This window comes from Gallus gallus, chromosome 2 (assembly GCF_016699485.2).
Source record: "Gallus gallus isolate bGalGal1 chromosome 2, bGalGal1.mat.broiler.GRCg7b, whole genome shotgun sequence".
Classification (NCBI taxonomy): domain Eukaryota; kingdom Metazoa; phylum Chordata; class Aves; order Galliformes; family Phasianidae; genus Gallus; species Gallus gallus.
Window position 1 is genome coordinate 36,915,989 of NC_052533.1, and position 14,144 is coordinate 36,930,132.

Here is a 14,144-nt window from a genome sequence, read left to right on the forward strand (position 1 = left end):
ACATATATTTTTAAACCACTGTTACTTCCTGCTGTTTGTTCTGGTTTATTTACCACAAAAACCTCTGGACAGTGGCAGACAGATTTTGAAAGACATGATGTGTATAATTTCTGTCTGTAAATATTATGATTCTGTATTTAAATGAAGTATTTGCGGTCACATCCAAGGAGGTAGCTGGTCATCCGCGTTTGTGAACACCCCTTATTCACACAACCATATTTTTGAGAAAGACAAATTTAGTTCACCTGCCAGTTTACCTCAGCTTTCTGATTCTCATCAAAAAGGGTATTTTTTTGCTCAGGACTTTTTAGGAAGAAGTGGCTGATGAGCAGGGTGGGTTTCTGAAAGGCTGTGGGATTTATATGCATTGTTTCTTTTGGCGCACTTTCTTCAGTGGTACTGCAGGAAGCCAGAGCACTGGGGTTGTTAAATTGGCAAGTTAAAAGTAACACACACTACAGTAAATAAAAGAAGCCAGACTTCTTTTTCTTCTAATTTATTCTTCTCATTTCCCGTGCTACTCAGTGTAACTTTTTACCTCTGCAGAGAAAATTCTGTAGTGTTGTGATTTTTTTAAAACTTTGACAAGATTTGAGTCCCAAAGTCACCGATAATCACTACTATTGAAGAGTTGAATAGAAGCATAAAAATCTAAGTGAAGATAGGAATATTCTTTAAATAGAGAAAAGTCACTTTCAGTACTGACTGCACCCACATTGGTGGACTCACTGCTTGGTGAATGCCTGCAGGCAGCCCCAGCCAAGGCTTGCTGGGCATTGGCATTGCTGGGGAGCACATGTGGGGACACCCCCATGCCCCATACCTTCCTGTGCCTCTTCCTTCACTTTCCCTATGATCACTGAAAGGTCAGATTTGTCCCTTAACTATAGGCAAAGCTTTCTTGGAGAGTATATGAGAGAAAGTGCTAAAGAAGTACTCTGCAGTTTTGACAGCATGGTTACCTACTTGCACCTTTATCTCACTGAGACTAATCTCAGATATTTGGAGACCTGGCTATCCAAAGTGTTGGCTGGGGGCCTGTGTAAGAGAAACTTTTCATCTAGCTGCTTCGTGGATGTATTGCTCTACCTTAGCTTCACAATCAACAGACCTGGACAGATCTGGATATCTATTAGACCAGGAATCCTGTGCGGAAGGAAAACATGGAGTGTAACAGAAGGGAGAAGTTGAAAAGGCTTTGCAGGTTTCATGGATTATAGAATCACAGAATGGCTTAGATTGGAAGAGACCTTAAAGAGTTCTATTCCCCCTGCCATAGGCAGAGCTGCCCCCCACCAGCTCAGGCTGCCCAGGGCCCATCCAACCTGGCCTTGACAACCTCCAGAAATGGGGCTTTGGTGGTTTTCTTTTTATGACCCGAGAGTACAGTTTTAGGATACATTTCCTAACGTGGTAAACTGAAAATAATTTAAAGTAGATCAGCCTGAATTTGCATATACAGTTGCACACCCAAGACTTCTTTTACAAGACTCACTACAGTGGGGGATTTTAAAACTGAAAGCACCACAGCCTGGTGGCTGAGCATGCCTGGTGTGGCCTTCAGCGGTGTGCTTGAAAGGAACATGTAAACCACATGAGTGCTCTTAGGTAAAAGGAGGGAAGCACTAAGCCTGATGCATCCTGTCAGGGAAACAGTGCTTCATGTGCTGAACACTGCTGAGGTGGCTGTTTCCTTGTGTACAGCCTATCTTGAGGTAATTCAGGATCAGCTTTGTGCGGAGCCTGTGATATCTCTGCTGCACAAGTGTCAGTTGACACCAGCCTTAGGAAAATCCTCTGCCCTGATATTCTGCTGTCATTTTTGCTACACTTCGTAGGGATGTCTATTAGCACGGCTGAGTGTGTTGAGGTAGGTGGGTGGCTGTTCTCAGAGCACAGCTCCAGCCCCACATGTGCTGTACATTTGGCTTTAAATATGGCATGGATGTGTTTTGAAGGAACTGCACTAACTTGATAGTGCTGCCTGGGGGAGAAAGACATGCTTCCATGCAAAGATTGTCGTGGGCCGTGGTGCAACAGCTGGAAGTGGCTGGCCTTATTAAGTGAAGTTCCTGGAGGTGTTTGCATGTCTATGCAGCTGTAAAATAGCTTTTCTGCGGTCCTCTTTTTTCTCCCTCTTTCTCTCAGTTTGATGTTTCAAGCTGAATTATGTATTGGTGTATGTGAGCTTCTGTCTCGAAGAAGATTAAGAGCAAGAACTAAATCCCATTTGTGTTACTCATGTGGTTAGCTCTGCTGCTTTTACTGTGTCTACTTGAACAAATAAAATAAAAACTGATTTAATTCCAAATCCTTTTACTGACTGGCAGGGAAGTGTACTCATTGACCATAATAATATCTTAGCTGAGTACTACATGCCGTCTCTAAATGATACACATTTTTTAGTCATTAAGTCACATTAAGCAGTACTAAGTTTTGCCCTCAGTATAAGTAGTCTCTTGCAGCCGCATCTGTCTCTTCAGCATGCAGAGAACGTGAAGGGAAAATTGTGTTTTACACCATTATCTGAGAAATTGCGAAGCGATGAGAAAACGATTACTATTAATAAACAAAATTTTCTTCAAAAGGCTGTGCATACAGTTGTGAAGAAACATCTGCTCTCCCTTCCAGAATGTACAATTGACAAGTACATTAATTTTGAAAAAGGATTATTTTGAAAGCATCGAAACCAGCATAAGTGCAGAAACGTATGACAAGAATACATGGGCACGGCATTGTAATTCGATATGATCTGACAGGAATACTTTTTCCTCTTAATACGGAAAGTGGTGTATTTAAGTCTCTCTCAGACAGCAAGATTTCTGCTAAATTGTCACTAACGGTGCAGGTAAACCATTGCTGATTTTGATCACATCCAGGTTATTTAAACAGGCTTTAAATATTCAAAGGCTTTAAATGTCTCTGCCATGCCTTTCCTCTGTGTTAGAAAAAAGCAAGACCTCTTTCTATTTAAATGATTACACCCAGCGCAATGTTTGTGGACCGACCATTACAGGGAGTTATACAGTTTTGTTTCCACTTAACCCACAAATCACCAGCAAAGACAGGCAGCTGTACGGCACGCTTTCTCATGGCATTCTGTGTGCCTCTGCAAGGAGAATGCACATGGAGACAAAGAGCATTTCTTCCTCCATCCAAGCAGAGCTGCCAGCAGCATTGCAGCCAGCAGTGATATTCTTATGACCTGGGACATTTGTCCACTGAGAAATGGATTTATTAAAAAACTCCTCATTAGACACAGATCACCAAAGAGCCTCCAAGCACAAATGACTTGGACAGAAGCCATCTAGTCTAGCATTGAACCAGAGACCACAAGATGGACATTTCTGTAGCTTGTAGCCGTTTACTCCAGTCATACTTGCCCTTCTGTGGATACCACAAAGAGGAGGAAACAACTTCTGCGTGAATCCCTACTCTTTGCTAGTGAATAATCCCTTTCCTTCATTACCCCATGTTACACTCCTATCCATCCTGCATTCTCTACAGCGTCCCCCCATTTTGTACACGTAATTTCAGTTTTGCTTAGCCAGTCTTCCTGAAAGCAGTAATTTGGATAGAACCTGAGTGTAACAGGACATTATATATCCCATAATGTGGTTGTGGCATGTAGCAATTAATCATTTATAGAAATGTATCCGTGTTATTCTGAGTGCAGAGTTCAGTAATTGCAGTCATCTGCTGTTTGCTTTGAATATACTATGATTAAACAAGCTCGATTAGGACAATAAAGATAAGCAACATGATAAAAATAAGTAACGTAACTCTGCCGTTCACAGGTTAAGCTTCATGTCTTTTTCCAGTTTAAAATTTCAGAATGACTGGTTTTCTGTTGTGTGGTTCTTCTCGTGGTGCTAGTTCTGACTCACACCATCTTTTGTCACTTACTGCAACGAATGCACGCCACCAGTAATATTATGAACAAATAAACAGTGATGAGAGACAGTACCACCAGCAGCTGGAGCAGGGAGATGAGCTGGAACTGAAAATAGGAAGGAAAAAAACAATAATGTAATTTTTATCATGCAAAAAACATCTGTGTGAATAAGGATTCCGAATTGTTGTTCCCAAGGAAATTATGAGGAGGGCTGCTCTGAAAGTAACGCCTCCTATTTCATTATGTTAGTTCACAACATCAGAGGCAGATGTTGGTGGTATGACAGAAGAGGTTGAACCGTCCCACCAGTATTCCATTACACTTTGGTGCCATGTGACAGATGGCAGCAGAGGGGTACTCTGACAGAACGGTGTCTGCTGTGAAGGTGTATATGAAGCAAAAGTGTGTAACTGAATTTCTTCATGCAGAAAACATGGTGCCCATTGACATTCATCTGTGCTTGCTGAATATTTATGCAGACCAAACAGTGGATGTGAGCACAGTGGGGCAGTGAGTGGTGCATTTCAGCAGTGGTGATGGCAACAGTAGGTCACCTCTGCTGGTGCAGATTTTCATGAGTACAGGCTGGTGAAAATGCCTGGCTATTAGTGGTGAGTATGCTGAAAAATAGTGTTTTGTAGCTGAGAGTTTGCTCTATCAAATAGCGTTATTGTGCTCTTTGTATCTGTTGTAGTTCCCATGAAAATAAATGGGAGGTATTACTTTTGGAGCAACCTATATATAATGGCAATTTCAGCTATTGTTGGTATTATATCTTGATATAGAAAATCTACATTGCAGTTATCAAAAATAAAAGTAAAAACAGCTCCCTTTTAGTTTAGAAGTTTAATTCTTATGTGAGAGGAGTTAATTACAGCTTACCTGCTAGAATGCTGCCTGTCCTGTACTAATAAGAAATGTTGATTATTCATTAGATAATGTATCACTTCTAGAGCAGATCATGTGTGACTGATCCCATGAACTCCCGCTCTATGACAAAGGCTGCTTTTGCAAACAGGTCCCTGACTTCATCTGGGTGTGTCCTACAGCTGGGAACCTGTTCCTGCAAGCCATACACTTTCCAGCACCAGGTCTGCTTTCTATCCTAATGCTTTGGAATAAAATCAGGGATGAACCCAACGTGTTAGATTTTTCTAATCACAAATCCTCATCCCGAGACTGCAGTGAAGACCAGTGTAGTGAGAAGAATGTTGACTCAGCCTCATTTGTTCTAAATGAACTTACTGAAAAACACATTAGGAAGACTCTGTTTTTATAGTGGAGGCTGTGGCACAAGCAGAATTCCTGGAGCTACTGATAATTTTAACAGGTTTACACTGTAAATCCAACTCTGACTTTGAGAGGATTTCCAGTGACATAAAAGGGCAAAGACTGGTCCAGCATAAGCTTCTTCGTAACCTCAGCCTTGGAGATGCTCCCAAAATATTCCAGGAGAAAATTATCCTGATGGATAGAAAAATGGGAAATTCCCGTCTGTCTTATTGTCTGCTTACTTTGTGATGTATCCAGATAAGTCTTCCACCCCAGAGAAAGTGCACCTTAAGAAGCCTCAGTAGTCTTGCTCTAACACTCCTCAAGAGCCTCCTAGATCCCCATTCATTTGGGCCGGTTGGTCAAATGATAAAAATACCTCCTTCCTCACAGAAACTGCAGAGCACACTGGCAGGGTTGCTTTTTTCAGATAAGTCAGAAAGTGGCCTGCAACTAGGTCAGCCAGTCTCAATGAAAAGTTGAGATATTTTAAGGTTTTTTTCACCTTGGACCTGTGGCTGCTCTCCATTTTGAAATATGAGAATAATTTCAAATGAAGAACAAATGTTACAAAAACGTGTCAGTTTGCCAACAATTTCCAAGCGTATTTTCTTCTGTTTACCAGAGATCAGGAAAAATAAGACAACCTCTTAACTAAATTGACTAAATAAAAGGAATCTGCTTTTGAAGTATATGGATTTCAGAATCAAATTTCCCTTTTCTGTGCCTGTTGGCTTTATAGGCTTGTTTACTCAGGAGGAAATGACTTGTTTTATAATGTGTTTAACATCATGTTAGTTAATCTGTGCCATAATATAGAGCTGTTTCCTCGCGTAAGCAAGCAATTCACATGTAAGCATGTGTGAATCTCTTACTGAAATGAGGAGAGTCTCTTAGCCTTTACCTCTGTTCACAGGACAGGTGATAGGGTGGCACTGCTGGCCACACAACCAGGTGCTTGAGGTCTCTCTGTGGAAACTAATTTGTTTGGTTTTTCTTCTTGTTGCTTTCCCTCTTCAGTATCTTGGGTGAGTTTTATCACCAGCTTATCTCTAGAAACTGAAGACTCTAGAACTTAGAAAAAGGAAATCTCAGGATCAGACCACTTACGAAAAAAACTACACAATTACTCCTGTTGCGTAAGGAATCAGAATTTTGAGGCACCTATTCAGTCAACTGCCCGTAGATTGAATTATTAAAGATGACAGGCTTGAGCAAATCAAACCTCTTTATAGGCTGTTTGATAAATTATTTCCAAGTGGGGAAACAATGAGTAGTGGGTATGCTGAGCAATCTTTCTGAGGAACAGTGAAAAATTATGATATTTTGCTTGTAATAGTTATAATCCTCAGAATATGTATATGTATATATATTAGAAATCATCCTGGGTGACGCACTGGAACAGTTTGCCCAAGGAGGCTGTGGATGCCCCATCCCTGGAGGCATTCAAGGCCAGGCTGGATGTGGCTCTGGGCAGCCTGGTCTAGTAGTTGGCGACCCTGCACATAGCAGGGGGGTCGAAAGTAGATGATCATTGTGGTCCTTTTCAACCCAGGCCATTCTATGATTCTCAGTTACTGAAATGAGTATCTTCACACTAGCATTACTTAAAATAAGAGACTGTAGAGATCTTTTTTGGATAAGACTGAAAAAAACCTCTTACATATCCACCTTCAATTTCTCTTTGGTGATGTTTAAAGAGATTTTGCTTCACTAGTTAACCATAGAGAATCATATTAATTTTGTTTATTTAATTTTGTAATTTAATGGGCGATAATAACAAGAAAAATTCAATATTCTAAATAAACAGTAAATGATTCTCAAGTTCAAATAGACTGGAGGTAGCTGAAATAGAAAACTTGCCCAGAAGCATGGTTTTACCTTGGCTTTGTATGTTAAACAAAATGTGGAATCATTATTGCTCTCACGTTGGACACTAAAGTTAATTATGCTGAATTTATTAATCACAGGTTTCTGTAAGTTGTATTATAAGGTATGGTTCTGGACACTACTAAATCCATTCTCAATTTAAAAGTTCCCTTATTATCTTGTGTCCTTGATCTTTAAAAAAAAAAAAAAAAAAAAGGATTAATAGTCATAATAAATGGAGAGCAATTAACCATCTCCTTTTCATACTTATGTTTTAGGGAAGCTGACAAACCCATTTTAATATCTGAATTCCTTTGCCATTCAAACTTAAAATTTAAGCTATTTGAGAAAAGCAAGAATACTGGAAGTTGAACAGTTGAACAGTTGATGAAGTTTAACAAAAGTTGTTCAGAAAATCAGTTCACCTTCTATAGCTTAAAAGCAGGAAATGGGAAAAAGAGTGAAAGTCTCTGTCTTTGTTCCACTGTAAAGTCAGGTTAAGATATATGAGCTACGGTCAGGCATTAAAGTACATCTGATATGCTGCTGCTTTGCCATTCATTTTATAAAAGTTGTAAAATACAGTGATATTCATGATACAATTACTAGTTCTAATGTAACGCAAAACTGAGGATGAATAATAGAGGTGCATTGTTTTCCCTCACTTCTACTTGCTCTTGATCCCCACTATGTGCAGAGGAGTCACGGACCCGTGGTGTGAGCTAGTAGGCACTGCTGTATGTCAATGCATTCACTTTAGCCTGCAGTCTTCCACCCCAGAAACTGAAAACCCAACTCAGTTCTTGACGTGAGGTCTCACCATCAGCACTGCAGGGAAATCCCTTAGTTCCTCATCAGAAAGTGAAGGACACTTTAGAAGAAGTTCAGCAGATCCATCTATCACAAAAAAAAAAAAAAAAAAAAAAAAAAAAAAAAAAAAAAACCACAAAGAACACTGCATATGTGAGTTTTTTCCATTTTTCATAATTTCCAATGAACAGCGGGAGTTCGGGATCATTTTTATATAAATGATCAAATCAACACATCAAATGGATTCCATATCCAAAGCTTTGAATATACTGTGCATATAAATTACAAGTCTTTCTGGTCTGTTGGAGCTGGGCTGCCTTAGCCCTGTCTGCCTCTCCTCCTCTGTGCTGCCTGTAAGGTTTCCACAGAAACTGAAAGGGCAGCGCTGTTCTAAAGAACGCTTTCTTCCACGCTGCACCTCTTAAATCTTCCTGCTGCTGTGGGGTTTCTGTGCTATCTGTCCACACTCACTCACTTCATCCCTTTAAATTAGATTTAGAATTTATAAATATAATGCCTGATGGTGCCACGCCACTGGTTTGTGACATGTTTGCTGTTTAACTTGGTAAAAATAGAATGCAAAACTACAGCTGGTGTGGGTAAGGGGAAATGTTGTGAAATTAAAAACTGGCTACATTTTGGAAAATAAATTATCATACTGGGAAAGAAAAGAAAACCTCAGGGAAAAGCAAATTGGGAGCTACAAGGAAATAATACCACCTGGCAAGCTGCAAGGTTGGAGGTCATGTTAAAAAGTCCCTGGAATGTCTTTTCATTTATTTGTAGTGGTTTTCATTCCTGGTTACTTGTGTTTTCCTCTTTAGCTAAAATATGACTACGAGCCACTCCTGATATAGCTTACTATAGAGACAAATCAGGCCAATAAATATTTTATTTAAACTATACTGTTCATTTCTATTGGTATAAAGGATCTGGAAGTGCAGTTAGTGATCTTACTTTGAAAGGGAAAAAAGAAAACCTGGCAAAAGGGAATTGAACCCATAGATGTGTCATGGGAGGCAAATCATTGTTTCCAGTGCTGAACAAGGAAAGCCTTCTGTGAAAGGTTTTATGACAATCTTGTTCGGCTGAACAAAGTGGAGAATACTTAACAAAATTGCCATTTTTAAAATCTCATTGTGAATACTCAGCATGCTGTGATCATACACTGTGTAATGGTGTTTGCACTGAATAAATTGCTGTAGATACTGTAATATAAATAACTGTTTTGTGCATTAAGAAGCAGCTCTCTTCGTGATGGTGTCTGTCTCAGGAACGCTCTGAAGGCAGGACTTTAGAGGATAACAGCACTGCAGTACTGTCGGAATAACACCAGTCTGCAAAAGTGCTGGGATGCCTTTAATACTTTTTAGTGTTATTACTTAGTAGTGAATAATAAAGTGACATTTGCTTTGTTCTTAATCTACTTGTTATTTTTACTGTGGCCAAAACTCATGAATTTTAAACACAACACAGCTCCAGCAGGAGAGAACCTGTGTTTCAGGTTCCCTTAATAATTTTTAATGGCTCCGGTGGCAAGCAAGCAGAGAAGTTTAATCACAAGGAAAAAAAAAATTGCCTCATACTGACTTCAGGCACACTGAGCCGGTGTGCCGTAGGTTTGTTGCAAGGCAGAAAGTGGCTGGAAGCCCCAAAGTTAAACTGTGAATTGCTTTTGGTGATAAATGTACCCCTAAGAAACATCCTGCTAAAGCTAGAGGAGGCTAGCAGTGAGACAGTGCCATATTGTACGAAATTCAATTGCGCTCAGTAAGTATATGAAATAATATCTAGCGTTACCCAGTAATACATTGCTGCACCTTTGACAGCTCATTGGGATCTGTTGTCTTAGGTGTTCTTTCAGACGCATTTACCACGAACACGTTGGTTCCAAAGTGTAGATGGAAATGTTAACTGACTTCAATAAAAAGCATTTGATGAAAGCAGGATATAACCATTTTGAAGGGATTGTAGCATGAGTTAGAAAAATATCTTAATATCCTCCTTCTCTTAATGCTTGCCTCAAAGTAATATTTTTTCTTCTAAGTTTCTTATGGAAAAATGGTCTTAATCACAAAACTGGAAGAACGGGGAGAGGATCTGAGCCAGGTTTTCAATGAGTTACAGTGAATTTTCTCACTGTAGTGGAAGCTGAGTGGTAAAAGTGATTTGTCTAAAATCTCTTTCTGCTAAAGCCTTTCTGAGTGACTAGTGGCCCAGCTGCTTCACCTTCGGTTTCCATTATGAATAAATAAGTCTCATGAAAGATGTATACCCTAAAATGGTGCTTACCTCATCTAAATATTTTGATATACCAACATACTTAAATTCCCAGTAGTATGGCAGGTTGACCAAATACTGGATATAGCATAGACCCAAGTTTCAGCATTATACGAGTGCTGCTCCAAAAATAATACCTCTTCTTTTATTACGTCAGCCCACGATGTTGAAGGTGGATGCTGGTGGTATGGAAGTAGAGGTTGAACCTTCCCATCAACATTCTGTTACATTCTGTTGCTGCGTGACAGATGGCAGCAGACGCACAGTGTGACGTGTGTATGAAGCAAAGGTGTGTAACTGAATTCCTCCATGCAGAAAATATGGCACCCATTGACATTCATCGATGCCTGCTGAATGTTTATGGAGATCAAACAGTGGATGAGAGCACAGTGAGGTGGTCGGTGGTGTTTTTCAGCAGTAGTATGAAAGACAAGTCACATTCTGGATGGCCATGCATAGCTGTCACATCACAAAATGAGAGTGTCTCTTTCAACTCATGTACACAAATTGGCTAACTACATATGAAAAATAGTGCTTTGTAGCTGACAATTTACTCTTTGTTGTAGTTTCCATGGAAATAAATAGGAGGCATTACTTTTGCAGTGACCTAAGTAGATTATGGAAAAATAAGCTTTTGCACTACGGATGAGATCTAGTAAAAGTAAACAAGTCTTCAAAAATATCTCTTCTTAGAGTAGTTTAGATCTTTTCGTTCTCAAATTTTACTGCTGAAAGTTCTCCAGCTTTGGTCTAGATTGAAACTATTAAGAACCATGAGCACCTTCCAAAATGTTGATAATGATAGTTTTTGCACCACCTGCATGAATACATTGATATAAATAAATAAATAAATACAAGTCCTCAGAGTAAAGAGAAGTCACACATTCTGAAGGTATAAATTTGAGGAAGGTTTGTCTTTTGATGAGAGTTTAAGTCATGAATACAGTAGCCAAATACAGTACTTCTCTGTAATACCGAAGAGGCTTATTTCTTTAATTGTTCTTTGATTTTACTGCTAGGAGACTAGCCTACTAATTTTATTCATAGCAGAAATGTTATTAACCATACAACTGTGTCCATTGCCACAGGCAGTCTCAGTGCTCACTGCTTATCTCTTTGTTTTTGTTTTGTAGAAATGTATTCCTTTGGCTGCTGTGGCAACTGTTTATTGCATACATTTATAAAAGTACCTACTGATATCACTGAAGCATCTAGGTAGGCGGCTGTGACTCCTTTCCCTTCCCTGCCCCACTGTTACTGCAGCACTTGCTCTTCATTTTGTACGTCTCAGAAGAAAGGCAATGGAGATAGAGTAGAACAAAATGAGTAATTGCTGTACTGTAATAAAATTCCCCTGCACCGTTTCCCATCCCCTCCTTCTTTCTGGAGAAAGGCAAAAAATAGCAGGATGCGTTGATGAGTGTGGGCAAGAGAAAAAGAACAGGGAGTGCTTATGGGGAAGGGGATCTGCATGAATCTGAAAGGAAGAAGCTTCTTCTATGAAGAAGGAACAATGATTTCCTATCATTCAGAGAGCAGGGAGAGACATTACACTCAAGGAGAAACCAGAAAATACAGGAAGAATTGTCAGTAATGAGGGAAGAGGAGGGGATGAAAACTCGAGTGGGAGTGGAAAATGGAGAGAAGAGGAAACTGGGAAGAGAGTAGATGACTGGTGCTACTGACACTGCCAAAGAGAGAGCAGTGGGAAAGGAGGGCTGAGGACCACAGCTGCTCATGAGAGCATGATGACGACGCTTCTCAGCTCTACTGTTTTTGCATCTTCTTGCATAGGCCTGAGCTGGTGTGCACGTGGGTCAGGTATTGATAGCTTCAATATGCCTTCTGCTGATTTACTTCTTCCTAGGCTATCCTGCAGCCACAGAGCCCCACTGTTGGTCGCTTGGCCCAGGGACAGCCCTGAGTTGTGGTACAGACCAGATAAATGCTTTTGCTTAGCACAGCATTCAAAACAGTGAACAGGGCTATGTACTGGGATTGTTTTAATGAGGCTTCATCTGAGTTTCTCAGGAGATGTATCTCACTGAGAGTCGAATCTGCAATCTTCTGTTTTGTCACATTCATCCTCTTCTCCCACCAGCTGCACTCTTGAATTATTTTGCCAGTCTCCCAATACTTTTATATCCATTTTGCCCTCAGGACAAGTGGCTTCTCAGAAGCATGCACTGAGGCAGCTAGAGGCAGAATCTACTCCAGCATAACTTTAGATATGCATAAAACAGGACTGCAAGAAATTGTGCTATATGTCTTGTAAGGGGAGATGACTGTGTGGTGAGTCTCTCTCCTCTGAGGGAAATTGCTTAAATAGTAAAGCATTAAATAGGGCCTTCTGCTGCTGCCATATGTTACCAAAGATAGTTAAGAGGGTCTGTGTCCACCACAGACTGCACTTCACACAGGGGAGCCTCAATTCTGAGGTTTGTTTCTGTGTGCTGATTCAGTTCACATTAGACAAAGATGAATTACTGTAGAGCATATCAAAGACAGTAAGTTAGCATGGACAAAGTTAGTATAACAGACTGGTTCCACCCTATTCTAAAGGATGAGGGTAAAAATGAACTTAATCTCAGCCAGACAGGAAGAACCTTTCCAGTTCTTTCTGAGTACTGAGGAATGGGAAGGATTCTCAGCCATCCTGCTTTCCTGTTTTATTTGGCCTGATTGCCTCCCTCCACGCACCATTCACATGTCAGAACTAAGAAGCCAACTGAAGTTACTTCTTTGTCTTGTGCTACAGGCTTGCCTTTCCCTTGTGCTAAAGGGTACAGCTACACTGTAAAAGTGGATTCCCACAAGATTAGAGACAAAGAGTGCAAAGGAAGACATTGCATTGGTCCTCATTTTCCACTTCACTAGAAACACAGCGTGAGGTCATGCTACCTCATTATAGACACTGGGGAGGCATGCGATCCCTCATCAAGAAACTTAAGTTAGATTAGAAAATAATAACATTATTTTGACTAACTTATTCCATATGGCTACTTGATAAACATGTGGGATACCATTATTTCTTTGACCTTCTGTATTTTCACTGTTTTGAATTATACTCTGGCAATGGAAAATCAGCTCTGATAAAACTAAAAGTCAGCGGTACTTTCCTAACTTCTCCAGATAAGTTTTCATCTGGTATGTCTCATAGAAGCTGTTGCTTACATACAGCCCTTCGACATCATTTTAAGTTGAATATTTTAGTATGTTCTAAATGCAGGAAAAGCCTGGGATTTTTGATTCATTGTACTGGACAAGCAGTTTTTAGCAGCACTACTTTCAAGCGACTGCCGGCCTAAAACATCTTGAGGGAATGGAAAACACTCAGTGCATTAAGTGTATTTAAAGCAAAATGAATTCAGTTATAGCAGCATTTTGAGTATTTTGCAACTAACTGCGACTGATGTGCATACATTTCATTTGCAAATACATACATTGGAAGCAGAGACAGAATGGAAGGATACAGGCAGAGGCAAAGGAAAGTGGAGTACAAAGGAGATGAATTTATAGACTTCTTTCTCCTGAATATCACACACCCATGCTGCTGCCATGCCAAAAGGGGCTCCACATCCAGCCACCCTCAGCTCCAGGCATGTGGAACAGGCGTTGTTCTATGGGAAATAATGGCAGAGGGGAGCTGCCTTTTGATGAGCCTTGGTAACTTGAAGCCCCCGGGGCCTTCCTGCCCAGCTGCACCCCCTCGGCCCTCTGCCGCTAGGAGGTAACACTGGAAGCACTGGGAGTGCCTCCATTGATTCTGCACCAAGTTGGCAGCACCAGCTCTTCTATGCCCTGTCTGGGGTCAGCTCAGTTCAAGGCAGTTAGTCTGCCCTTTGCTGAGCAGGTGTACATCCGAGTCTGTCGTCCCAAAGATGACAGGACTCCAGGCACTGAGATGTTTAGTTTACTTTCTTTGAGATCTGTGGTTCAGTTGCCAGTAACACTAATAGAGTTGGAATATAAATCATAGTGAATGTAAACCATTTGGGCTTCAGCGTGCTGGGCAAAT

At 40.4% G+C, this 14,144-nt stretch overlaps 1 protein-coding gene across 5 annotated transcripts in view; it reads left to right on the forward strand.

The window, feature by feature from the left end:
• Positions 1-14,144, forward strand: part of UBE2E2 (ubiquitin conjugating enzyme E2 E2) — a 212,509-nt gene that overhangs the window by 154,177 nt on the left and 44,188 nt on the right. The window contains exon 1 of one of the 5 annotated variants that reach the window (XM_025147467.1): positions 11,247-11,341. The exons of the other annotated variants lie outside the window; for them this stretch is intronic. Coding sequence (XP_025003235.1) covers positions 11,262-11,341 — 80 coding nt within the window. The 5' untranslated portion in view covers positions 11,247-11,261. Of the gene's footprint in view, positions 1-11,246; positions 11,342-14,144 lie in introns of those variants that run through there. 5 annotated transcript variants of the gene reach the window in all.